Raw genomic sequence first — 27,737 nt, forward strand, 5'->3', positions numbered from 1 at the left:
AGAACTCGGTGCTCTGCCCGTTGTGCCTGGCGAGGTGCTGCTGTCCCCGGGCCTGGGGAGTCCCAGCGCGGACGGGGAGGCGAGCGGTGGCGGCGGAGATGGCTTCCCAGCCGCCTCCTCCCCCGAAGCCCTGGGAGACCCGCCGAATTCCTGGGGTCGGGCCGGGCCCGGGACCCGGCCCCTCTTTCCAGTGAGTGTGGGATTCTTCTGGCCGCGGGGCTGGCGGGGCGGAGCGGGGGTTTGGCAGGAGACGGTTGAGGCCGTTGTGGGGCTGAGGTGTCCCCTCCCCCCCCCCTCCCGCGCCGGGCCCCGGCGCCGAGGGGTCTAAGCTAGAGACCACTCCGGGGCCGCACGGCTGTCTCTGACTGGGGGGACCCTCCCTGGGTCCCGGCGCCTGCAAGAAAGCGGGAGGCTTTCCCTTTCCTGTGAGCGGAACACGGCGACGGAACCGCTCGGCCCTTAGAAAAAAATGTTAGACTTTTGGTCTTTGGCAGGTGTGAGTGGCTGAGATTGGCCCAGCCCCAGGTGGGAGCAAAGTCTCCGCCCGGCTTCCACGCGCCTCTCGGCAAGTTGGTGGAGGCCCCGAAGGTCGCTGTGAAAACCCGGGTCTATGCACTTTATGTTGTTTTTCTGCATAACTGAGCGACGTTTTGGGTAAAGACCTGGAGAAGCAACTTTCAAGCGGGAGTCCTAAATCCGAGGCCTATACATATAGATGGCCTTTGTGGGTCACTTTTCCAAGGCCTGTGTGTTGTGTTGTGTTGTGTTGTGTTGTTGTTTCTGATCGGTGTCTTTTTCTTTTTTTTTTTTTTTAAGATTTTATTTATTCATGACAGACACAGAGATAGGCAGAGACACAGGCAGAGGGAGAACCCCCCCCCCCCCCATATACTGGGTGTATTCCTGCTGTGTTGTAAGATCTTGTAATCCTTGTTGAAATGTTAAGATACTTGAACACATTAGCAGCTTAATCTAATAATGATAGATTCATCACGAGTAATAAGCTTTGATTATACTGTTAAGTTGGAGGGCGACGCTTTCTGCTGTTTTATGAATGATTTGACTTTTTAAAAAATTGATTAATTTCAATTAATTAATTTTAAGGATTTATTTATTTATTTATTTATTTATTTATTTATTCATGAGAGACACACACAGAGGGAGCCCGATGTGGGTGGGACTCGATCCCGGGACTCCAGGATCACACCCTAGGCCCCAAGGCAGGCGCTAAACCGCTGGGCCACCCAGGGATCCCCCCACCCTGATTGGACTTTTTTTTAAACCTTGGACAGCAATTTGGGAAGACAGGTTTTATACTTGGCATCTTGTTAAAAGTCCTGTTTATGTAAAATTAACCTTTTTTCCCCCCATTTTTCTTCGTTGGGAATTTTAAACACATGGAAACTTGGTAGAGTGTTAAGACAATGAATACTTGCGGGCTCGCGCTAGCTTTAAGAACATTTTTTCCAGATCTGCCTCAGATTTTTTTTTTTTCAGATTAAAAAAATAATAATAAAACTTAGAGAAAGTGTTAAGCCTCCCATTCTTCTTTCCTGCTATAACTACTGTCCCTATTTGGTGGTTTGTGTACCCAATTATGTTTTTATAGTTTAGTAGTTTTTGTGTTTTTTTTTTTGTGTGTGTGTGTGTGTATCTGTGTGTATAGTGTTTAGTGTGTTTTTAGACTTTATGTTCAAACTATCATTTTGCAAATTTTTTCCATTAAATACTGATTTTGAGGTTTCTCTTGTTCATACTTACATCTGTAGTTCATTTTAACCGCCAAAGGATATTCTATTAAACTTATTCTGTTGTAGGTGTTAAAGTATTAGCTACATATTAAAAACTGCTAGTGATTTTTTTAGAAGATTATTTACTTATTTGTGTGTGTGAGAGAGAGAGAGAGAGAGAGAGAGAACATGAGCAAGGGCAAGGGGCTGAGGGAGAGGGAAAAGCAGACTCCCTCAGAGCAGGGAGCCCAATGCCAACCGATCCCAGGACAGTGAGATCACGACCTGAGCCTAAGGCAGACACAGACTGAGCCACCCAGGCGCCCCTGCAGTGACCATTCTTGTGCCTTTCTTCTTGTCCTCATTTCCAAGGTGTTTCCTAATTGTTATTGGAAGTGGAATTGCTTGGTGGAGGGTATGCTTAGCTTCAAGTACTAACTATTGCCAAGTTGCTCCCCAAAGTGGTTTTTTACATTTTCACTAGCAAAGTATTGTGTCTCTACATTCTTTCTAACACTTGATGTTATTTTTTAGTTCTTTATTTGCCAACCTAATAGATATGAAATGATATTTCATTTTTAATTTGTACTCTCTGGTTAGTAATAAGATTGAGCATCTTTTTGAATATTAAATTAGCCATTTGAGTTTTTTCTGTTGATATTTCTTGCCCACTTTTTTTTATTGGGTTCAGATTTGCCTATCAACTTATTAAAAGTCCTTTATTCATACTACTCTATTTTTGTATGTTTTCAATATCTTTCAGTCTGTGACTTGTCTTCTTGCTGTATTTGTATTCATGTTCACTTTTCTGTATAGATACTTTTAATTTAAATATAGCCAAAATTTTCATATTTATTGTTTGTGTTTTTTCTGTCTTGGTTAAGAAACCCTTTCTGCCTCAGATCAAGGAAATTTTTTTCAAAAAAAATTTTTTTTTCTCTATTTTTAAGAAATATTCTGCATTTCACATTCATATCTTTAATCTCCCTGGAACTGACTCTGTTGTATAAAATCAGTTGCAAAGTAGAGAATATAGGTTTTTGTTTTTCCCATGGGGATAAATACCCCAGTATCATTAATTTATACCATACTAGTTTATAATGCCATCTGCATCATATTAAGCTTTCATAAATGTGTGGGTTCTGTTTGGGAAGCTTTCTGATATGTTCTATTGGTCTTTCTATTCTTATGCTAGCACCACTTTTTTTTTTTTTTTTTGAGATTGTATTTATTCATTTTAGAGAGAGAACAAGCAGGAGGAGGGAAGGAGAGAATCTCAAGCAAACTCCCCACTGAGGGACCCCTGCTAATGACCCTGAGATTACTATCTGAACCAAAATCAAAAGTCAGACTCTTAACTGAGCCACCCAGGCACCCCCACACTGTCTTGTTAATAAGTTTCATACCTGGTATGTGAACAATCTCCATACATTGCTGTTCTTCAGAATTGCCTTTGTTACATTTACCCTTTATAAAAAGGCTTACTGGGATTTTTATTGGAACTTTTTGAGAATTTGAATCTTTTTTGCCTTAAATAATGTAACTATCTCGAGGAAGTATTTTTCCATCTTTTATATCCAGCATAATTCAGACTTAAGTTGTTCTGGTGGTTTAGTTGAAATTCTCTTGTGTTCTATGTTGACAGTTCTATCATTTACAAATAAGCTAGCATAGATAACCATCATCCTTGTATTGCTTCTGACTTTCATTGGAATGCTTCTCAAGTCTCACTATTAAGATATGATATTTGCTTTTTTTTTGTTTTTTGGGTTTTTTATAGAAAGATGTATTTATTTGAGAGAGAGAAAGAGAATGCACAGAAGGAGAGGGAGAAGCAGACTCCTCAATGAGCAGAAAACCTAACAAGATGCTGGGCTCCAATCCCAGGACTCTGACCTGAGCTGAAGCCAGATGCTTAATGGACTGCCCACCCAGGCACCCTTTATGCTTTTTGGTTTTTAATAGATTTCCTTTCGAACTTCTATCTCCTTACCTTGCTCAGATTTTTATTATGAAGGAGTATTACATTTTATGAATGACTTTTATCCATTTATTGAGATAATCATATGTATTTTTTAAATTTGAAAATGTGGTTTATTTGTATAAGTTAACTTTCTTATGTTGAACCATCCATAAGTTTCTGGATGAACTGCTTAATTGTGATTATTTTCTAAAATACAATGTTCAATTCTGTTTTTACATTTTAAGCTCTCTCTCTCTCTCTCTCTTTCTCTCTCTCTCTTTCTATATATATATATATATATGTGAAATTAGCCTGTAAATTTCTTTCTTTGTGCTGTACTTCTTTGGCTTTATATCCAGGATGTATAGCTATGGAAATTTTTCTGTTACATCTAATTTTTATTCCTTTATAGACTATTTTTTTCTTAGTAGCTTTTAAGATTTTGCCTGATACCTTGGTCCCCTACAACTTTATTATGCTCTATTCAGGTGTGAATATGCAGACATGTATATTTTTACTTCCTGCTCAGTAGCTATAGTGTTCATGCTCAGCACCCATAAGGTTCACTCTAAGGATTCAATCTTTAATTCAGGAAAATTTTCACTAATTATATCTTTATTGTTTAAGCACTGTTCTTTCCCATCTCTTCTTCAGGAGTCCTGTTAAACATTGTATCAGGAATATTTTCTGCTACAAGTAACTATATGATTTTCAACACTTTGGACTATAAAGACATTTCTTGTTAAGGGGTAAGTCTAGAGAGTCTAGAGATCTGCTAACTCAGCATTGTCATTAAGAGACCTACATTTTTTTGTTTGTTTGTTTCCTTTTAGTTTTCTGTAAGCTTTCTGAGAGTTTGATCCATTTCTGCCTTATTCTTACTTCTTTGAAAGTAATCTCGTTTTTCCTCTGGTGGCTTTAAAGATTTTTCTCTTTGTTTTTGATTTTCAGTGATTGTACTCTGTTGGACTTCAATGCGAATGATTTTGTTTGTGTTATTTTGAGTGGGATTCATAGCAATACTTGAATCTGATTTGATGTCTTTCATTCATTTCAGAAAAATCTCAGCCATTATCTCTTCGAATACTGCTTCTACCCATCATCGTTTCATCCCTTTGACTCCAACTGCATTTGAACTGTGTATTTCGCTGTACAGCCCATACCTTAAAGTCTTTCTGCATGTAGTCTTTTATTACTCATGCTTCATTCTGGGTATTTTCTTGTGAATTCTCTTCAGGTTTAGTGATGTTCTTCTTTCAGAGTGTCTAACCTAGTATTGAACCAATCATTAAATTCATAATTTTAGTTATTTTAATTTTTTAGTTTTAGAATATCCATTTGGTCCTGCTTAATAGTTTCTATCGTCTACTGAAGAATCTCAATCTTGTCTTTTTTCCTTGACTATTTTAGTCATAGTTTAAAGTCTCTGCCTAATAACTCCGTTATCTGGACCCCTACGGATGGATCTCTTTGTATTATCTGATGTTCCTTTTCTTTTTTTTTGCATACAGGCTAGTGTTCATATAAGCCAAATTATTTTTTAGTGAAAGCTGGACATCGTATAGGCAATTTGAGGCCTAGAATGCTGTCTTCTTCCTGAGAGTTTTGCCTTTGACAGGCATCTTGTATCACTAGCAATCTAAGGTCATTTAATCCAGTCAAGAATTGAGCCAATTCAAAGCTGTGGTTTTAGTTCCTACAAGGGCTAGCCTATTTCATATATACAATTTTACCTTTACTAGTATAAGGTCCTAATCTGAAGTGTGGGGTTTTACCTTGGCTGTCCTCCTTAGGAGTTCTGAACTCTAGTTTTTGTCTCTTTAGCACAAGGAGTCTTTTGAAAGCTCTGTACAGCTTCTTGTCCTGTCAGCCATCTCTTCCAGAATGGACCCTTGTCTCTTGAGAATTTTTTTCATATTTACATGTTTTTATTGCATTTCAGTTTTTATTTCATAGACATTATTGCTTCATTGAGCTCATTTACTATTTTAAACATATTGGGAATCTTTGTTAAACTGTTATATAAAATTTGTTTTTCCTTGAATGATTTTGCATTCTTTTTTAAATTTGCATTCAATCAATTAACATATAGTGTGTTATTAGTTCCAGAAGTATTAGTATTAGTTTCAGTATTATATAACACCCAGTACTCATTACATCATGTGTCCACCTTAATGCCCGTCACCCCAGTTAACTCCATCCCCTCTAGCAACCCTAAGTTTCCTATGATTAAGTCTCTTACGGTTTGCCTCCCTCTCTGATTTCATCTTCCTTTATTTCTCCCTTCCTTCTTCTATGCTTCTCTGTTTTGTTTCTTAAATTCCACATATGAGTGAAATCATGTGAAAATTGCCTTTCTCATATTGACTTATTTCGCTTTGGATAATACCCTCTAGTTCCATTCACATTGTTGCAAATGGCAAGATTTCATTCTTTTTGATGGCTGAGTAATATTCCTGTGTGTGTGTGTGTGTGTGTGTGTGTGTGTATTATATACATCTTCTTTATTCATCTGTCAATGGACATCTGGGCACTTTTCCATAGTTTGGCTATTGTGGACATTGCTGCTATAAACACTGGGGTGCACATGCCCCTTCGGATCACTACATTTGTATCTTAGGGGTAAATCCCTAGTAGTACAATTGCTGGGTTGTAGGGTAGCTCTATTTTTAACTTTTTGTGGAACCTCCATTCTGTTTTCCAGAATGGCTGCACCAGCTTGCATTCCTTCCAGCAGTGTAAGAGGGTTCCCCATTTCACTACATCTTCACCAACATTTGTTTCCTGACTTGTTAATTTTAGCCATTCTGAGTGGTGTGAGCTGATTGTAGTTTTGATTTGTATTTCTCTGATGCCGAGTGATGTTGAGCATTTCTTCATGTGTCTGTTAGCCGTTTGTGTGTCTTCTTTGAAGAAATGTCTATTCATGTCTTCTGTCCATTTCTTGACTGGATTATTTGTTCCTTGTGTGTTGAGTTCAGTAAGTTCTTTATAGATTCTTATTCTAACCCTTTATCTCATAAAACATTTGCAAATATCTTCTCTTCTTCTGTAGATTGTCTTTTGGTTTTGTTGATTGTTTCCTTTGCTGTGAAAAAGCTTTTTTATCTTGATGAAGTCCCAATAGTTCATTTTGCCTTTGTTCCCATGCCTTTGGAGATGTGTCTAGCAAGAAGCTAGAGCTTGTCTAGCAAGGTCATAGAGCTTGCTGCCTGTGTTCTCCTCTCGGATTTTTATGGATTCCTGTCTCACATTTAGGCCTTTCATTCACTTTGAGTTTATTTTTGTGTATAGTGTAAGAAAATGCACTGTGGCTGTCCAATTTTCCCAACACCATTTGTTGAAGAGACTGCCTTTTGTCCACTGGATATTGTTTCCTGCTTTGTTGAAGATCAGTTGACCGTAGAATTGAGAGTCCATTTCTGGGTTCTCTATTCTGTTCCATTGATCTGTGTGTCTCTTTTTGTGTCAGTACCATACTGTCTTGATGATTACAGCTTTGTAATAGAGCTTAAAGTCCTGAATTGTGATGCCACAATTGGTTTTCTTTTTCAGCTTTCCCTTGGCCATTTGGGATCTTTTCTGGTTCCATATAAATTTTAGAATTATTCCAGCTTTGTGAAAAATGTGGGTGGTATTTGGTAGGAATTGCATTGAATGTATAGACTGCTCTAAGCATAGACATGTTAACAATATTCTTTCTTCCAATCCATGAGCATGGAACATTTTTTCCATTTCTTTGTGTCTTCCTCAATTTCTTTCATGAGTGTTCTATAGTTTTCAGAGTACAGATCCTTTACCTCTTTGGTTAGGTTTATTCCTAGGTATCTTACGGTTTTTGGTATAATTATAAATGGGATCAATTCCTTCATTTCTCTTTCTTGTGTCTCATTGTTATAACTATATAGAAATGCAACTGATTTCTGTGCATTGATTTTATATCCTACCACTTTGCTGAGTTCCTATATGAGCTCTAGCAATTTTGGAGTGGAGTCTTTTGGATTTTCCACATAGAGTATCATGTCATCTGCAAAGAGTGAGAGTTTGGCTTCTTCTTTGCCAATTCAGATGCCTTGTATTTCTTTTTGTTGTCTGATTGATGAGGCTAGGACTTCTGATACGGCGTTGAGTAATGGTGGTGAGAATGAATATCCCTGTCATGTTCCTAACCATAGGGAGAAAGCTCTCCATTTTTCCCCATTGAGAATAATCTCTATGGGCTTTTCATACATGGCTTTTATGATACTGAGGTAGGTTTCCTCTATTCCTACACTGTGGAGAGTTTTAATCAAGAAAGGATGCTCTACATTGTCAAATACTTTTTCTGCATCTATTGAGAGGATCATATGGTTCTTGTCCTTTCTTTTATTAATGTAGTGTATCACATTGATTGTTTTGTGGATGTTGAACCACCCTTAAACCCCAGGAATAAATCCCACTTGGTTTTGGTGAGTAATCTTCTTAATATATAGCTGCATTCTATTGGCTAGTACCCTGGTAAGAATTTTTGCATCCATGTTTATCAGGGATACTGGTCTGTAATTCTCCTTTTTGGTGGATTCTTTGTCTGATTTTTGGGATCAGGGTAGTAATGCTGGCTCATAGAAAGAGTTTATAAGTTTTCCTTCCATTTTTGTTTTTTGAAACAGCTTCAGAAGAACAGGTATTTATTCTTTAAATGTTTGGTAGAATTCCCCTGAGAAGCCATCTGACCCTGGACTCTTGTTTATTGGGAGATTTTATTTTTTTAAGATTTTATTTACTTATTTGAGAGACAGAGACAGAGACAGCATGAACAGAGGGAGGAGAAGAGGCAGAGAGAAGTAGGTTCCCCACTGAACAGGGAGTCTGATGCAGGACTTGATCCCAAGACCCTTAACCACTGAGCCACCCAGGTACCCTTGGGAGATTTTTGATTACTGCTACAGTTTCCTTGCTGGTTATGGAAGGTTTTTCTGGTCTGTTCCAGTTTTCTATTTCTTCCTGTTTCAGTTTTGGTAATTCATATATTTCTAGGACTGCATCTATTTCTTCCTGATTGTCTAATTTGTTGGTATATAGTTGCTCATAAGATGTTCTTATAATTGTTTATATTTCTTTGATGTTGGTCGTGATGTCTCCTTTTTCATTCATGATTTTATTTGGGTCTTTTTTCTTTTTGATAAGTGTTGATCGTATTAATTCTTTCTAAGAACCAGCTCCTAGTTTCATTGATTGCTTCCCTTGTTTTTTTTGATTTCCGTATCATGGATTTCTGCTCTGATCCTTGTTAATTCTCTTCTGTTGCATAGGCTTGATTTGCTGTTCTTTCTCCAGTTGCTTCAGGTGTAAGGTTAGGTTGTGTATTTGAGACTTCTCTTGTTTCTTGAGAAAGGCTTATATTGCTATTTACTTCCCTCTTAGGGCTACCTTTTGCTGCATCCCAAAGGTTTTGAACAATTGTGTTGTAATTTTCCTTTGTTTCTGTGAATTTTTAAAATTCTTCTTTAACTTCCTGGTTGACCTATTCATTCTTTAATAGGATGCTCTTTAACCTCCAAGTTTTTGAGTTCTTCCAAATTTCCTCTTCTGACTCAGTTCAAGTTTTAAAGCACTGTGGTTTGGGGCAGCCCCAGTGGCGCAGCGGTTTAGTGTCGCCTGCAGTCCAGGGTGTGATCCTAGAGACCTGGGATCGAGTCCCACGTCGGGCTCCCTGAGTGGAGCCTGCTTCTCCCTCTGCCTGTGTTTCTGCCTCTCTCTCTCTGTGTGTCTCTCATGAATAAATGAATAAAATCTTTAAAAATAAATAAATAAAATAAATAAAAAAAATAAATAAATAAATAAAAATAAATAAATAAAAAAATAAATAAATAAATAAAGCACTGTGGTTTGAAATATGTTGGGAATAATTCCAGTCTTTTGATATCCGTTGAGATCTGATTTGTGACCCAGTATGTGATCTATTCTGGACCATGTTCTATGTGCATTCAAGAAGAATGTGTATTCTGTTGCTTTAGGTTGGATGCTCTGAAGATATCTGTGAAGTCTATCTGATACAGTGTGTTGTTCAAAGCCTATATTTCTTGGTTGATCTTCTGCTTAAATGATCTGTCCATTGCTGTGAGTGAGGTGTTCAAGATCTTTACTGTTATTGTATAATTACCTATGTGTTTTTTAAATTTTGTTATTTACTTACTCATGAGAGACATAGAGAGGCAGAGACAGAAGAAGCAGGCTCCATGCAAGGAGCCTGATATGGGACTCAATCCCAGGACTCCAGGATCACGCCTTGAGCGGAAGGCAGATGCTTAACCACTGAGCCAGGCAGGCATCCCATCTTTTTTTTTTTAAGATTTTTACCTATTTATTCATGAGAGACACAGAGAGAAAGAGAGAGAGAGGCAGAGACACAGGCAGAGGGAGAAGCAGGCTCCACTCAGGGAGCCTGACCCAGGACTCGATCCTGGGTCTCCAGGATCACACCCTGGGGTGAAGGGGGCACTAAACCCAGGCTGCCCTTTTTTTTTTTTTTTTTTAAAGATTTTATTTATTTATTCATGAGAGATACAGAGAGAGAGGCAGAGACATAGGCAGAACTAGAAGCAGGCTCCTTGCAGGGAGCCCAGTGTAAGACTCAATCCCCAGACCCGGGATCACGACCTGAGCTGAAGGCAGATGCTCAACTACTGAGCTACCCAGGCGTCCCCACCCCCTCTTTTTCAATCTGGAGGTGTCTTTGGGTCTAAAATGAGTCTTTTGCAGACAGCATATCAATGGGTCTTGCTTTTTTAATCCAATCTGATATCCTTTGTCTTTTGATAGGAGCATTTAGGCCATTTACATTCAGAGTGTAACTATTGAAAGATAGGAATTTAGTGCCATTGTATTACTTGTAAAGTCACTGTTTCTATATATTATGTCTGTTCCTTTCTGGTTTATGTTATTTTGGGGCTCTCTTTGCTTAAAGGATCCCCTTTAATATTTCTTGCAGGAGGGATCCCTGGGTGGCACAGCGTTTTTGCGCCTGCCTTCGGCCCAGGGCGCGATCCTGGAGACCCGGGATCGAATCCCACATCGGGCTCCCGGTGCATGGAGCCTGCTTCTCCCTCTGCCTATGTCTCTGCCTCTCTCTCTCTCTCTCTCTGTGACTATCGTAAAATAAAAAATAAAAAAATAATAAAAATTAAAAAAAAAATTTCTTGCAGGGCTGGTTTAGTGATCACAAATTCTTTTAGTTTCTGTTTGTTCTGGAAGCTTTTGATCTCTCCCATTTTGAATGACAGCCTTGCTGGATAAAGTATTCTTGGATGCATATTTTTCTCACTTAGCACCCTAGGTATATCATGCTAGTCCTTTCTGGTCTCCCAGGTCTCTGTGGATAAGCCTGCTGCAAGTCTTATGTTTCTACCTTTGTAGGTTAAGGACCTCTTGTCCTGAAATGCTTTCAGGATTTTCTCTTTGTCTTTGAAATTTGCAAGCTTCAGTATTATATGTCAAGGTGTTGACCTGTTTTTATTGATTTTGAGGGGGGGTTCAGTGCCTCCTATAATTTGCTCAAATATACCTTCTGCCCTTCTTTCTTCTTCTTCTGGGACACCAATTATTCTAATACTATTTTGCTTTGTGGTATCATTGATCTCTCAAATCCTCCCCTCATGATCCAATAGTTGTTTATCTCGCTTTTTCATTTTCTTTATTCTCCATCATTTTATCTTCTATATCACTGGTTCTTTCTTCTGCCTCATTTATCCTAGCAGTTAACCCTCTGTTTTATTGCATCTCATTAATAGCCTTTTGATTTCAACTTGATTAGATTTTAATTCTTTAATTCTCCAGAAAGGGATTCTCTAGTGTCTTCTATGCTGTTTTCAAGCCCAGCTAGTATCTCTATAATCATTATTCTGAATTCTAGCTCCAACTTTTTACTTGTATCCATATTGATTAAGTCTCTGGAAGTTAGTACTGCCTCTTATTTTTTCCCCTGGGGTGAGTTTTTCCATCTTGTCATTTTGTCCAGAGAAGAATAGATGAATGAGGGAACAAAGTACAAAAGTATCAACCACGACCCCAGCAAAATATATACTAAACAAATCAGAAGAGATCAGAACCAAAAAAGAAAAAAAAGTGGGGGGGGGGGGCGGAGAATATAATGAAACAGGTGGACAGAACAGAATAATACACTAGGTCTTGGGTGTATTTTGGTCTGTTAGAAGAAACTACATCCCAAAATCATATAGAAAGAAAAACTTATATGTATACAACAATAAAATTGAATACAACGAAAGGAAGCCACAAATGAAGAATATATATGTAAGTAAAATATAAATGTAAAAATAAAAATTAAAAAAATTTTTTAAAGATTTGATAACATAAGAAACTAGTTGAAAAGGAAAAAAAGAGGGGCACCTGGGTGGCCCAGTGGTGAGGTCGTAATCTCGGAGTCCTGGTCAAGTCCCACGTTGGGCTCCCTACAAGGAGTCTGGCTTCTCCCTCTGTCTATGTCTCTACCTCTCTCTGTGTGTCTCTGATGAATAAATAAATAAAATCTTTTAAAAAGGGGGGGGGGAGAAAAAATATTTAAATCAAAAGACTAAAGAATCATGGGGAAAAACCCCCAAATTCTATATAGTGGGGTTTTGCAATTCTGTGTGATTGGTAAACTTGTTATTAGCTGAATGCTCTTGCTGGTCTTCTGGAGCAGGGGCCAGTTTGCTGATTCTCAGGTGTCTCTGCCCCAGCGGTATTGCACCCTCTTGCCAGGTGGCAAGGCTCTGTGTAAGCAGCTTCAGATTGCTCTGTGTGGCTTTTTTTTCCTGAAAGGTTTCCCTCTTGCTTTATTTTTTTAATTTTATTTTTTATTTTTTATTTTTTAATTTATGATAGTCACACAGAGAAAGAGAGAGAGAGACAGAGGCAGAGACACAGGCAGAGGGAGAAGCAGGCTCCATGCACCGGGAGCCTGACTTGGGATTCGATCCCGGGTCTCCAGGATCGCGCCCTGAGCCAAAGGCAGGCGCTAAACCGCTGCGCCACCCAGGGATCCCTCCCTCTTGCTTTAGAAGATGAAAATGGCTGTGCCCTGATCTCCGGCCCAGAACTGAAAATATGTACCTTCTGCTCTTCAGTGAGCCTTCACAGAAAGCAGTCAGTCACTCTTGTCTCCCTGGTTTCCATCTGCACTCTGTTCACCTAGTCTGTGACTGAGCATGTTTATCTCAGGCACGCAATTCCATTTGAAGTCTTTAAACTTTACAGACTCTTGCTGAACACAGGTGCGCCATTCCTTCCAGGACAAAAAGGGGAGTATCCCCCCAGTTCTGGCTCTTGCTGGGCCCCTGCTGGGAGAGCAGTCACCTGCAGTGCCACAGTTTACAATTTATGGCAGCCTTTTTCTGAAAGCCCTCTCCTGGACTCACTGCAGCTGGCTTCCCTGCTCCTCAGCTTGGGAGCTCTGCCACACTCAGGCATCCCTGTTCTTTCTGTAACCAGAGATCCTGAGACTGCACTGTCCCACCTAGGATTCCACTCCACTTTCAGGCAGGGATGTCCCCCAACTAGAGCAGGTTTTTTTTTTGTTGTTTTTTTTTTGCGGGGGGAGGTTATACCAGATTTATTAGGAAATAACAAAATCCAGAGAATCAAGAGAGAACACATTCAGTGAAACAAGAAACAATTCAGAAGTAGAACCAGAGTAGAAATTTTGTTGACAATAAAAATTAATGGTAAAAAAAATTTTATTTAAAAAAATCGATGTTAATAAAAATGCTTATTAACCCTTTGGGAGAAAAATGAAGCTGGATCCCAAACTCACACAAATGGGTAAATTAACCATCCAAACAACTAATCTATAAAATTTCTAGAGTTATATTGTCTAATATGACAGCCAGAGTAAATTTCTAAAAGTTCCGGTTTTATGCTCCGCTGCTATATCACTCTATGATAGTTGACTGAGGCTCCCTCACCCTGTGGGGGTTTTTTTTCCCACAATATGTTTTTTCTTAGCCTTGGATTCACTTCTCTGCACCTCTTACCTTGCAAAAAGTGTTCACTTTTCTATTTATAGGATTATAGCAATTCCTAGATCCGTTTGAGTTTGCAAGAATTCAGAATGATTTGATAGCTATCTAGCTGAATTCCAGGGACCAAATGAAACTAGGGTTCCCTATTCCTTCACCATCTTCCCAAGAAGCTGAATTTTCATTCTAATTGCTGCTGTTTGTTAGTTTGGTTTCTTAGTGTTTTTGTTTCTTCTTGTGTGTCTTGATATGTTTGTTTTGCACAGGCATTTTTGAGTTCTGTTTCCTCTTCTTTCCCTTCTACATTTACTTTTGTCTAGTAGGGTTCCTGTTGCCTCTGTCTGCTTCTTCAGCATCCACCATGTCATATAAGAATCAAGTATAAAAAGAGTAGTTTAGATTAAGGATATCAAAGATTAAGTCAGTGAGGGGCACCTGGGTGGCTCAGTGGTTGAGCGTCTGCCTTTGGCTCAGGGCATGATCCTAGGGTCCTAGGATCGAGTCCGGCATCAGACTCCCCCCAGGGAGCCTGCTTCTCCCTCTACCTATGACTCTGCCCTTCTCTCTCAGCGTCTCTCATGAATAAATAAAATCTTTAAAAAAAAAAAAAAAAAGATTAAGCCAGTAAGTTGCTTTCTTGTTTCATTTCCTGTGCTTGAGACCTTAGAGTCCTACCTTTCTTAGTTCTGCAACTTTCTAAAAATCTTAAAATATTGTCTTAAAATAATCTCAAACTTCATAATCTCTTTTTAGAAGCTAAGGTAGTACATTCCAACCCATTGCTTCAAGCAATGAAATAGTTTCATTTGAGTGGAGCACTATTCATTCTTGTTATTTCCTAGAAACCTGAGTCTTGGCTGTCACTGCCTGATTTCAGACTCAGAATTGAGTAGGCCCATAGCTTTGCCCCGTAATCATTTTGCATTTCTGTTTAGTTTCTATTCCATAAATCTAATATGCCTGTTTGTTCACTTTGTTTTATCTATTATTGCTCCTACTTTAGAACACCTCTAAAGAAAATAGTCAGCTGACCCTTTTTAAAGTTTGACTCCACTTTTTGTGATGTGATACAATATGAAGTTAACATAACCCGTGAATTGTTCTTGCCAAAAATGTTAACTAAACCTTTAGATGCAATGATTAATTTAACTGAAAATCTAGAGGATACAGATATATTTAAAGAGCACTTTAGGGGGTGTCTGGGTGGTTCAGTCAGTTAGGTGTCCAACTCTTGATTTCGACTCAGGTCATGATCTCAGGGTTGTGAGATTGAGTTCCATCTTGGGCTCCATGCTCAGCAGGAAACTGCTTGAGATTCTTTCCCTCTGCTCCTCTCTGCACACATGCTCTCTCATTGAAAAACAACATTTTAGGGAAACACAGATCCAGAATGTAAGACATTCTAAAACAAAACTGGCTGGACTCTTCAAAAAGTCAAAGGCATTTCAAAGAAACAATAATTCTAATTTAAAAGAGATGAGGAAAAAACCAAATGCAGTGTATGAATCTTAACTGAATTTTTGTTCAAAAAACCCACAACAACCTGAAAAAGAGGTTTGACTCTTACAACTCAATGATAAAAAGGCAAATAACCCAAATTTTCAAATGGGCAAAATATCTGAATAGACATTTCTCCAGAGAAGATCTAAAACTGGCCAATAAGCCCATAAAAAGATACTCAATATCATTAGCTGTCAGGGAAATGCAAAACAAAACCACAGTGAGATACCACTTCATACCCACTAGGATGGCTAAAATGAAAAAGATAAATATTAACAAGTGCTGACAAAGGTGTGGAAGAATTGGAACCCTCATGCACTGTTGGTAGGAATATAAAATGATACAGTTGCTTTTGGTTCATAAACATGCTTAGAGTGGCAAAGATCTGAGTCATCTCTCACCCAGGGTTAAACAAAGCAACACTCTGGCTTCTTGTTTTCAGCTTTATGCTATAAACAGGTGTCCTTTTCACAGTTTAGTGGATGCCACATTTTCACATCACATGTTTTGTTGGTGATTTGGCTGTTTTAAAATGGCACCTAAGAATAGTACTGAAGTGCATTGTTTTCCCCAGGAGCAGTGATTATGTATTTGCTAATTCAATGTTCACAGCAACTTTATAGAATATAACTATCAAAAATAACAAGAATTGACTATACATGAGATAACCAGGATAGACAAACCTATAGAGACAGTAATTAGATTAGTTGTTGCCTGGGATTGGGAATAGAACAGGGAATGAGTAGTAATTGCTAATGAATTTTGGATTTCTTTCTGGGATGATGAAAATGTTCTGGAATTACATAGGTTGATTCTCTGTGAATATACCAAAAAACCACTTAATTTTATACTTAATAGCTGAGTTCATGGTATATGAATTTTATCTTAAAGCTATTTAAAGACTTTTGAGGATAATGGATATATGTTGAATATCAATTGGATAATAATATGGAATTGTTAATTTTTAGAGATGGGAAAATAATGTGGTTTTGTATGAAATGCATGCTGTGGTATTTAAGTAATGTATCAAGTCTACAAGTTACTTTCAATGGTTCAAGAATTTTTTAAAAACTAGAGAGAAAACATGTGACAAAACAATAGCAGTTGTTGAATCTAGATAGAAGGAATGTGGGTATTGTACCTTCAACTTTTTTTTCTAAGTTTTTCGAAATAAAAAGTTAGGTCGGAAGACTTTTGGCACATTCAGCACTGAATATACACATCTTCTGTTACTCTAAGTCATAGGCCTGTTTAGTTCTTATTTTGCTGGTTGTAACCAAAAGACAAACCATATGTGGACACTTTACTTGTCTATATGTCAGAAATAGCATTCAAACCAGAGAAGAGGGATCCCTGGGTGGCGCAGCGGTTTAGTGCCTGCCTTTGGCCTAGGGCATGATCCTGGAGATCTGGGATGGAATCTCACGTTGGGCTCCCGATGCATGGAGCCTGCTTCTCCCTCTGCCTGTGTCTCTGCCTCTCTCTCACTGTGTGCCTATCATAAAAAAAAAAACAGAGAAGAGTAAGAGGGAAACTTTCATTTTTTTCTTATTAAGTATTTACATTTAATTCCTTATAATTTTTAAACTAACGTATTCATCAAAATTTATAAAATAGTAGAGGAAATATAAAGAAAATCTGTGTTAATAGTCTGGGTGATATATGTATTTTAAATATTCACTAAAGAGAGACTTAAGCATAGTGTTTATATCACTACCTATAATATGCTATGTAATGTACTAGGTGATGAAAAGTTATCCAATCCCAAGGATAACTCCTGTACCTATGAGGAGCTTTCTTTGTAGAAGAGGCAGACATGTGTAGGAATGTAAGATGCTATATAATGACGGACAAAGAATTGTGAGAAGGACTTCTGATGGCAGAAGAAGTAATTTAGAAAAAAAAATCCTGAGGACAAATAGAAAAGCTAAGAAGAATATAAGAACATCTCCTTGAATGCATTATAGAGCAAATAAGAAGATAACGATTTATGGAGCCCAGATCCAGAAAAAGATGGGAATCCACAAAGGTGAGAGTGGATTCCCATAAAGCTGCTGGTGAGGGACGCCTGGGTGGCTCAGTGGTTGAGCTCAGGTCGTGATCCCGGGGCCCTGGGATTGAGTCCCCCATTGGGCAACCCACAGAGAGCCTGCTTCTCCCTCTGCCTATGTCTCTGCCTCTCCCTGTGTCTCTCATGAATAAATAAATAAATCCTTAGAAGAAGAAGGAAAAGGAGAAGAACTACTACTACTACTACTACTACTACTACTACTACTGGTGATTCCAAAAGAAGCAGTTTAGATGATGAAAAGCTAGTTGAAGAACACTTTTGACAGCCTCTTGGAGCATGGTTAGAGTCTAGTGGTCTTCCAAGAGAAAGTGCTGAAAAATTACCCATATCTTGTATTATGACCCTGAAAAGATACATCTAGGTATGAGGGTATAAAGGAACCAGACAGCCCTTACAGGAACATAAGCCCAGCTTTAAATCATCTTAGTTCCTGTAATTAGATTAAGGATATCATAGATTGATAACAGCCTGTCTGAAGTAGAGGATATTTAAGAAACCAGTGTCCAGAAGGAAATATATTTGGAGGAAGAGAACATCATTCAGAGTCTCAAATTATTGCTTCAATTCTTCATGTATGTCTGATGCATAAGCAAAACCAATAACAGGACCCAGAAGGACATTAGATAACAATAGCAACTAAGTATAACAACAGATTCATAGGCTTCAGAAAATGGAGTTACCAAAGGGACTTTTAAGTTGAAGGAAGAAGAAAACATAAGGAATTTTGGCAGATATTTGGAAACTATTAAAAGGAAAAGGAATATATAGAACTAAAAATTACAATAACCAAAATTAACTCATTGGGTTTAACCACAGATTAGACATTGCTACAGAGAGAATCAGTGACTTAGAGCATGTTCTGTAACTACTGAGAGTATGGACTGGCTGTGGTTTTTCAGACAATGAAATAGCAGTCTATAAGATAATGAAATTATCAGGCCAGGATGTAAAGCAACAATTGACAATGAGACACTATTTAGTTTAATTGGCATTAAGAATTCACTGATTTACATTATAATACAAGATACTTATTTTGTGGTAGATTGACTCTTGAATAGCAGTGATTGAAGGATAGGAAGAAAATATCCAACATATTTTTGCACAAGGAGACAAAAGTACGGAAAAGACAGAAGGGAAGGGGAAGAAATTTAGGGGATGAAGCAAGGTATAATTTACAAATAGGGACGATGAATAGTCCTGTAATTATTAAAGCAGTGCTTTCTCACGGCACCTGGGTGGCTCAGCCGGTTAAACATCTGCCTTCAGCTCAGGTCATGATCCCAGGGTGTTGGGATTGAGTCCTGGGTCAGGCTCCTTGCTCACCAGGGAGTCAGCTTCTTCCTCTCCCTGCTGCTCCTCCTGCCTGTGCTGGCTGTCTCTCTCTCTCTCAAATAAATAAATAAAATAAATAAATAAATAAATAAATAAAATTCTTTTTTAAATAAATAAAGCAGTGCTTCTCAAAATATTTGAACTTATAGCCGGTACTTTTATAAAATACAGTTAAAATATAGCAATTCAGATTACTTAAACAATCTCATTTGTACTTCGCTCATTATAGATCAGTACATATGATTCATAAATTAGCCCTGTCCACAGACCATATTTTAAGTGGCATGATACTAAAGAAATTGAATTCATAATTAAAATCATAATCATGATAGTTGCTGAGAAATCATTTGATAAAATTCAGTGTTTATTCATGAAAAAAAAAAAACTTAGCAAATAGAAATAGAAAAGGAACTACTAAATTTACAACAACCCTGCAGCAAACTTAATAATCAATGGTGAACATTGAGAACTTTCCCTTTAAAATCAGGAACAAGACAAGAATCCCTGTTATCACTTCTATTCAGGATATCAAGCTGTAAGAATTGAAAAAGAAGAAATAAACCTACCATTATTCACGTACAATCTGATTGCAAATCCTTAAGATTTTTGAAAATCCAGAAGAATCAAAAGCAAGATTGTTGGATACAAGGACTATATTCAAGAAATCTATAAATTTATACATAACAGTATCAAAGTGAAATTCTAGAAGACACCATTTACAATAGCATCAAAAAATACCAAATATATGTGAATAAATTTAGAGAAAACCTGCCACATGGAAACTATAAAACATTATGGAGACTCAATAAAGTTATTTTTAAAAACCATTATTGAGGAAAATCTTTTAGAGAGCTAATAAATGTTAGTTGGAAGTCTATTATAAAAATCTGACTTAAATTAATCTACAGATTCAGTGTAATCCCAGACAATCTCAGTAGGGTTTTTTGGGGGGAGAGGGTGTAGAACTTCAAGCTCTGATTCTAAAATGTATATGGAAATTCAAAGGGTCAAATAGCTGAAACACTCTTGAAGAACATTGTAGGAGGACTTGTTTTATTTGATGCTAAGACCTCCTATAAAACTGTAGTAATTGGGCAGCCCTGGTGGTGCAGCGGTTTAGTGCTGCCTGCAGCCCGGCGTGTGATCCTGTAGACCTGGGATAGAGTCCTACGTCGGGCTTCCTGCATGGAGCCTGCTTCTCTCTCTGCCTGTGTCTCTGCCCCCCTCTCTCTCTCTGCATAAATAAATAAATAAATCTTTAAAAGAAAAAGTAATTAAGATAGTACCATTTAGGTGCAAGCAAAGACAGATACATAGTTGTAACTAACTGAGAAAATAGACTGAAGATCTGCTAATAATGTCAGCATAACTAAACAAGAAAATAGCAGAGTTTAGTCAGCTATTTTACTTGTCCATTTTGTTTAAAGACTGAGATTCTGTAAGCATGCGGGTATTAGACTATTCCTTATTCTTATATCTTCAACAAATCTGTCATGACACTAGATTTGTAAGAAGTATTTTATAGTTACTTTGAGTTGAATTTATTATGTGCTTTATTTGGTTTTAGATCTGCTGATTTGGGTCCTACTTTATTGACAAGACCTGGACAACCAACACTTACCAGAGTGCCCCCACCTATTCTTCCAAGGCCATCACAGCAGACAGGAAGCAGCAATGTGAATACTTTCAGGCCTGCTTACAGTTCATTTTCTTCAGGATATGGTGCCTATGGAAATTCGTTTTATGGAAATTATAGCCCTTATAGTTATGGATATAATGGGTTGGGCTATAACCGCCTCCGGGTAGATGATCTGCCACCCAGTAGATTTGTTCAGCAAGCTGAAGAAAGCAGCAGAGGTGCATTTCAGTCCATTGAAAGTATTGTGCATGCATTTGCCTCCGTCAGTATGATGATGGATGCTACCTTTTCAGCTGTCTATAACAGTTTCAGGGCTGTATTGGATGTAGCAAATCACTTTTCCCGATTAAAAATCCATTTCACAAAGGTTTTTTCAGCTTTTGCATTAGTCAGGACTATAAGGTATCTTTATCGACGGTTACAGTGGATGATAGGTTTAAGAAGAGGCTCTGAGAATGAGGACCTGTGGGCAGAAAGTGAAGGAACTGTGGCTTGCCTTGGTGCTGAGGACAGAGCAGCTAACTCAGCAAAATCTTGGCCAATATTCTTGTTCTTTGCTGTTATCCTTGGTGGTCCTTACCTCATCTGGAAACTGCTGTCTACCCATAATGATGAAGTAACAGGTAAGAGTAAAAGAATCCATTCAAAAACCACATAACAATCTCAAATTTCAAGAATAGATTTATTAAATTAGCATTCTTCATAGTCATTTGTATTTAATATTTTGATCCAGCTATATTTTCAGTTAAGAACTTGAAAACTGGAAAATGAGTATGTAGCAAAAATAAGTTTATTGATTTATTGTTTGTTAACAAAACAGTACACATTGCCTGACTACTGTTTACAATATACTGAACTTAATACTGTAGAGGATACAAAGATACATAGGACATAATTCCCTTATCTTTCTAAAACTTACTGACCGGGAAGTGGATAAGAACATACAGGTAATTGTAATTTTGAGCTTAAAGAAAAAGAAAGTTCATAATTAATCGATATCGTAGTGAACGTATTGTTGGATTTTATGCAGTGTTATAGAATTTACTTTGGGGGGTACTTTTCTCTTGGGAAGTAGATTTATGGAGTTTACAAATCATAGTCATAACTCTTAATTCTTAATTTGGTTTGTAGACAATACCAACTGGGCAAGTGGTGAGGATGACCACGTAGTTGCTAGAGCAGAATATGATTTTGCTGCTGTATCTGAAGAAGAAATTTCTTTCCGTGCTGGTGATATGCTTAACTTAGCTCTCAAAGGTAACAAAACATGAATAAATTGGAATTATCCATGAATTTTTTGAATTTGTAAATGTAGTATTAAAAACTGCAACAAAGGATCTTGTTCATTGTTAGTTAACTCAGAAGTAGTTGCTAGAATTTCTCTTTTCGTGTCAGTTTAGAACTTCCAAACCTGAGGGTGTGGGGGAGAAATGCCCAACAGAGTTGTTACAGTAATATTTCACTGAGATAGGGAAAGATTTTGTTTATATCATCTCTTCTAAACTCAAAACTTGAATTCCAAGCCCTGTTAACCCCTACACAAAAACATGAGGAGGAAAAAAAAAACAAAAGACAAAAAAACCATGAGGTAAGCACTATGTGTAATAAATCTAACAACCCAAAGAAATTATCCAGTGTCATGTAAGTATCCCTGTCAGTCTTTGATTGCTTGGACTGGTATTGCTTTCTTTTTTATTTGAATGGTGTTTACTTCAGAAACACCAACATGAACATTTTAGGAATTACTGTCATGAATTTTTAAAGAATCTCAGCAAGAAATTTCTACATATCTCAGGTTTATTTTTGGACTAGGACACTAATAGTTTTTAATGGCTCCAGGCAAAAATGGCTTTTTTCCTTAGCTTTCCCAGTAATGATGATCAAAATTTTTAATGAATTGGCGATGGGAGGGGGTTGTGTGTTTGTGGGGATTCAGGTTTGCTAGGAAAAATAACATTTTGTTGGTAAAGATACTAATGACAGTAACAGCTGTCCTTTATAGTACAAGGCACTATAGTTTAGATCCTGCATTTAACCCTTACAAAAATGATATGAAGTGGGTACTATTGTTGTACTGTCTCTGTTTTACTTACGAAAAAAACAGGACTCAGAGTGACTAAATTGTCTGAGATCACAAAGCTAAGATGATGGGGCAGGACTATGAACCTAGGTTTATCTGACTTCAGAACCTATACTTGTAAGGGCCTGGGCTGTTTCCTATGTGATCTTTTAAGGAAACTTGAACCTTTAATTAGTGTAATCATTTTTTATATGGGGAAAAATACCTTCAGTGTGCAAACTGTTTATTATATAAATAATTGAAAAATTTGGGTCAAATCTGCTAAATCTCTGCTTCATCCCTCATACATAAAACCTAGGTTTCTAAATATTATATTTTTCTTCTAGTGAAAATAGCAGTTAAACTATTTTGAATTTCAAAAGAATAATTCCATTTTAAGATTTATTGTTAGAATTAGGACTCATAAGAATAATTAGTTTTAATGTGAAGTATAAAAAAGATCAAGTCTGGTTTCTTTCAATTACATATAGTATTTCAGGAAAATTTTATATCTAAAATTATTCTTCCACTAATGATGCCTCTGAACACTTTAGCTTTGCTTCTTTTCTCCATTGCTCACGTAACGTACATCTGAGCATTTAGAACAAAATCAGTCACAAATATGGTCCATTTTGCGTTTTTTTTCTCTGTAGTAGAGTATTAACGTAATGTTCTATTGTACCTGACTTACGCTGCTGAACTAAAATGAGAGACAGCAAATACCAAAATACAAAATTGAATATATTAAGTAAATCTTTCCTACTTCAAGCTTAAAGTATTGCCTTACCTTTTTTGTCACATGTCTAGAGATAACTGAGGTCTTTATTTTTCCTCATCTTGGATTAAAATCCACAGCATTCACTATCTTCAGAATTGTTTGTTCATCACAGGGGCACTTGGCTGGCTCAGTTGTTTAAGTGTTGGACTCTTGATAATCAGCTCAGGTCTTGATCTCAGGATTCATGAATTCAAGTCATGCCAACATGGAGCCTACTTTAAAAAAAAAAAAAAAGGTTCATCACAATCACATAGAATGAATTTTATATTTTGGCCAAAAGTATATAAAGAATCTGGCTGTGTAAAGGTATATATTTTCTATACTTGCTTCTAAGTTCTATTGAAAAGAAATGAGGAATTCATTTCTTAAATTTCAATTTAAAATATGAAAGACACTGATGTTAGTTTTAGCTTTTGGGAGAATGAATCTCCTTACTCTATGACTGGTCGAACTGATATAAACTTCATGTTCTTCAAAGTTGAAAATATATTTAGTAAGTATAAAGTAAAAAGTATAAATTATAAGAAGGGACCCTAGAACTGTTAAGTCATATATTTTAGTGTGTAAATATAACACAAATTTAACATAATATTTTATTATGGATATTGTGTTGGACTCCAAAGTGTGTGTTATAATTACAAGGCTGTCTTTTCTTCTATCAGAACAGCAACCCAAAGTGCGTGGTTGGCTTCTGGCTAGTCTTGATGGTCAAACAACAGGACTTATACCTGCTAATTATGTAAAAATTCTTGGTAAAAGAAGAGGTAGAAAAGCAGTGGAATCCAGCAAAATTTCCAAGCAGCAACAATCTTTTACCAACACAACACTAATTAAAGGAGCCACGGCTGCTGATTCTTTGGATGAACAGGAAGCTGCCTTTGAATCTGTGTTTGTTGAAACTAATAAGGTTCCAGTTGCACCTGATTCCACTGGAAAAGGTGGAGAAAAACAAGATCTTTGATATCTTTCATGTTTGCCTGCAATCAAACTAGACTTTTTAAAAATTACTTCTTACAAAGAAATTAATCTACAATCTGATGAGCACATTTGTTAATGGCTATTCCAGGTGTTTTGCTGCTAGAAATTATTAAAGTTGTACACTAGTATGTTGGTCTAGTGACCTGGTTACATTTTACAAGTTATTGTGACCATGAGGATATTTGTTTCACCTAAATTTTAAGATTATGGAGACTGCTGTCATTTTCATCTTCTTTAAAATCCTATGTTTATGGAAAGTAAAATTGATGAACTATAGAATACACTGTTTGCTACAGTAGGGGTCTTTAATGCTTTTTAAAGTTAGAGCTTAATTGATTTGGAATCCTCAGAAATCGAGCGATAACATATAAATATGAGAACAAGCAAAAAGCTACTTTTTTTTTTTTTTTTACAACTTTAAACTGAATAATAAAAATTTTATGATCTGTGTTATATCCAGTCTTGGGTTTGCTTTAGGCAGTAATATGTCTTTACCTACCAACAGTTGATACCTTTTATTGTATTTTTAAAAACTTACCTTGCAAAGGTTACTAGAAGTATTCTGAAGGAGATGGTTCTAGAGTGATATTTAACCCTTAAAGGATTTCCTGCTAGTAAAAAGGCTGAAATTTATCTTTCTTACAGATTATTTCCATTTCTTCTGAGGATCATAGAACTTTTTATCCCTTAACAATATGCCTAGATTTCATCCTGCGTAAATCAGAATATATGCAAGATTCGTTTTCTTTTTCTCTAGCCAAGACTCAAATCCTTTGAGTTTGCACATAACAGAATAATCAGTTCTAGCAGTAATGATTTAAGTCTTTTCATGGATTCTCTTTTCTTTCCCTAGTATAATTACTTTTTAAATTCCATATTCAGGGTGTTCTTTAAACATTGAAAATGTGTCCCATTGCATACACATTTCTTTTAGGTTTAGTTTTTACCACTGAGACTATAAATAAAATGTTGAATTGTCATTTAGTGTATGATAATACTATATGACTTGTTTTGTGTTTAATAATGACTTTAAATGCAGTTAAATTTCAGTACACTGAATATTTCCCCCACAAAATTGGAAAATCCATATACTTGCTGTGATCATACTACGAAATAATACTGTCAGGGATACAGGTGTACAAGAATACATTTACAGATATTATTTAAAGCCTGGAACTATTTGAAACCGATTTTGATTGAGTATTTTCATCTTCTTATATAGACTTTATGTTCATCAAATCAGTAATTCTAAAACAGTTCACACAAAAACATGTAAGGACCAAATTCTATACTCAGCATAGAATTTTAGTAAAGGCTTTTGGGAACCTGTCTTTTGAAATGACAGTATAAGTAACATAATTTTTTTTAAATTTTTTTATTCATTTATTCATGAGAGACACAGAGAGGGAGAGAGAGGCAGAGACACAGGCAGAGGGTGAAACAGGCTCCATGCAGGGAGCCCGACATGGGATTCGATCCCGGGACTCCAGGATCACGCCCCGGGCCAAAGGCAGGCACCAAACCGCTGAGCCACCCAGGGATCCCCCAAGTAACATAATTTAAATTGGTCATAATTGACCCCGTGCTGAAAAAAAAAATAATAAGTAAAATTTATCTTAGGACTGTTTTTTAACACCCAGATATTATTTACTCTTCGAGTTGAGATAAAGTTTCTTGTATATTATTTTACATTTGTGTTCTACAATTAGAGGTTCTGCTTTTTGTTGTTGTTAGAGTAATTTATGAAAATTTTGTCCTTGAAATAATTTTCGATAAAACAGATTAAATTTGGGTTGAGACATCAAAATTGCTAGAAGTGAAGTGGGGATGAAATGTTGAGTCAGCACTATTTAGGTTAGAAAAGGCAAGTCTCTAGGACAGAATTTGTGACTACGATTAAAGGTACATAAGACGAGTATAGCACAGAATGAATGACAAAAACAGTTTCACTTTTCTTAGGGTGTTTGTTTTTTGGCTGAGTATACTAAATTGTGATATCTGTTATCGACAGGTAACTTTGGTAACTTTGTTGTCTAAAAATTCCTTTTCTACTTGAACTCTGGGAAAGGAATTTAGAATAAGCAGAGAAGTTTTGCCTTTTTTTATCATTACAGTTTTAGTATAATTTATTAGATGAGATGTAATGTTCACAGCTCTAATATTGTTATTTTCAGGACTTATTTAAGTACTACTTTACAAAAATTACTAACTGAAGCCAAAACATTTTCAATTAAATGGAACAGTAAATCACAAGTCACAGTAAGAAAACAGATTTCATGTAAATTATTTTTTTCTGATTGTATTTTATCAGTTTAGAACGGAAAAGGTAAGAGGACTAAACATTTTCATACTTTAACATTTTATTTTGGGTACTTGATTTAGTCTGTCATTATGTCATAATTATATATTTACTTGAATACAGATGTCCTTTATTTTATGCTTTCTTTAATGGAAAATAGAACAGAAGTTGTTCTTCAGTTAAAATTTCATTCTTAATAGATTGTGAAGTTACTTTTACTGGACAAATAAAAATATATTAAGCTTGGTTGACATTTTTTGAAGATAAACTTAACTCTTTTTGCAGGATTGCAATTAATATAAAAAGTATCTTTTTCTTCATATCGTGTGTATTAACTACTGCAAACCAATTTGTTCTATTTTTTGTGATTTAAAGAAAAATAACATTTACATTTATGTAAAAATTACCTAGAAGGTTATAAATAAAAACAAGACCAAAAAAAAAAAAAAACAAAAAAAAAAACAAGACCACAAGTTCAGGTTTTGAGAAATCTAGATGTTAGTCTGGATACCACTATGAACTTACTATAAGATTTAACTACATTAATTTTTAGTTTCCTCAGTGACAACATTGGAGATAGCTGCTACATCTGCCTCATGTGAGAGTGCTCTTAAAAAATGAAAAGCAAAATCAAAAGTACAATGTTACAGCAAGTATAAGTTTTCTAAATTTTTCTGTATATATGGAAACTTCTTAAATCCTGTAAAAATGTTACAAAGGATTTATATCTTGTCTAGAATTTCAGAATTACATATACTAAATTAAAAATAAAAATTCACTTGTACTTATAACTTTGCCCAAAATGTAATTTAAAATTATTTTGCTGAGAGAATGGCCTGAGAAAAAAACACATTGGAATATTTATTCAACACAAGAAATTTTGTCTTTTCAGCATTGCCTTGAAATGTTCTTTCATATTAGTTTTTATTTAGCTTATCTTATTTGGGAGAATGAACTATTTCTTTTAAACTCAGCAAATGCATAAATCCTGTAGAATACTTACATATTATGCCCTGTGAATAGTTTTTCACATTTAAAGAAATCATGTTTAACCTAAGTCTTTTTTTTTAATAATAAATTTATTTTTTATTGGTGTTCAATTTAACCTAAGTCTTAATGGTGTTTCTACTCATGTAAAGTGTTTTGGTTTATAAGGATCTAAGTTGTTCAGAATGAGTCAGTCCTTGATCATATTCTTTATGAAGCCAATATCAATGGTCTAGAAAGGCTACACTTTTGTTCTGTTTTATTTCACATTAATAGTTTTTATTTCTCTCCTGCCTGCAATTCCATACTCCTTATTCCCTACTATATTTAATGTTTATCCTTCCAGGTCTTTTCCCAAAATTTAGATATATTTCCTTGAAAAACTATATATATTATATGTTTTCTA

The 27,737-nt window shown here is 36.3% G+C and overlaps 1 protein-coding gene across 1 annotated transcript; it reads left to right on the forward strand.

The window, feature by feature from the left end:
• The first annotated feature begins 15 nt into the window (after positions 1-15).
• Positions 16-27,449, forward strand: PEX13 (peroxisomal biogenesis factor 13). The gene is made up of 4 exons (XM_041754594.1): positions 16-190; positions 20,159-20,853; positions 21,362-21,487; positions 23,730-27,449. Exons 1-4 carry the CDS (start codon positions 99-101, stop codon positions 24,026-24,028), a joined length of 1,212 nt encoding a protein of 403 aa, XP_041610528.1. The 5' UTR covers positions 16-98; the 3' UTR covers positions 24,029-27,449.
• The last annotated feature ends 288 nt before the right edge of the window (positions 27,450-27,737 follow it).

Source organism: Vulpes lagopus, chromosome 5 (genome assembly GCF_018345385.1).
Source record: "Vulpes lagopus strain Blue_001 chromosome 5, ASM1834538v1, whole genome shotgun sequence".
Taxonomy (NCBI): Eukaryota; Metazoa; Chordata; class Mammalia; order Carnivora; family Canidae; genus Vulpes; species Vulpes lagopus.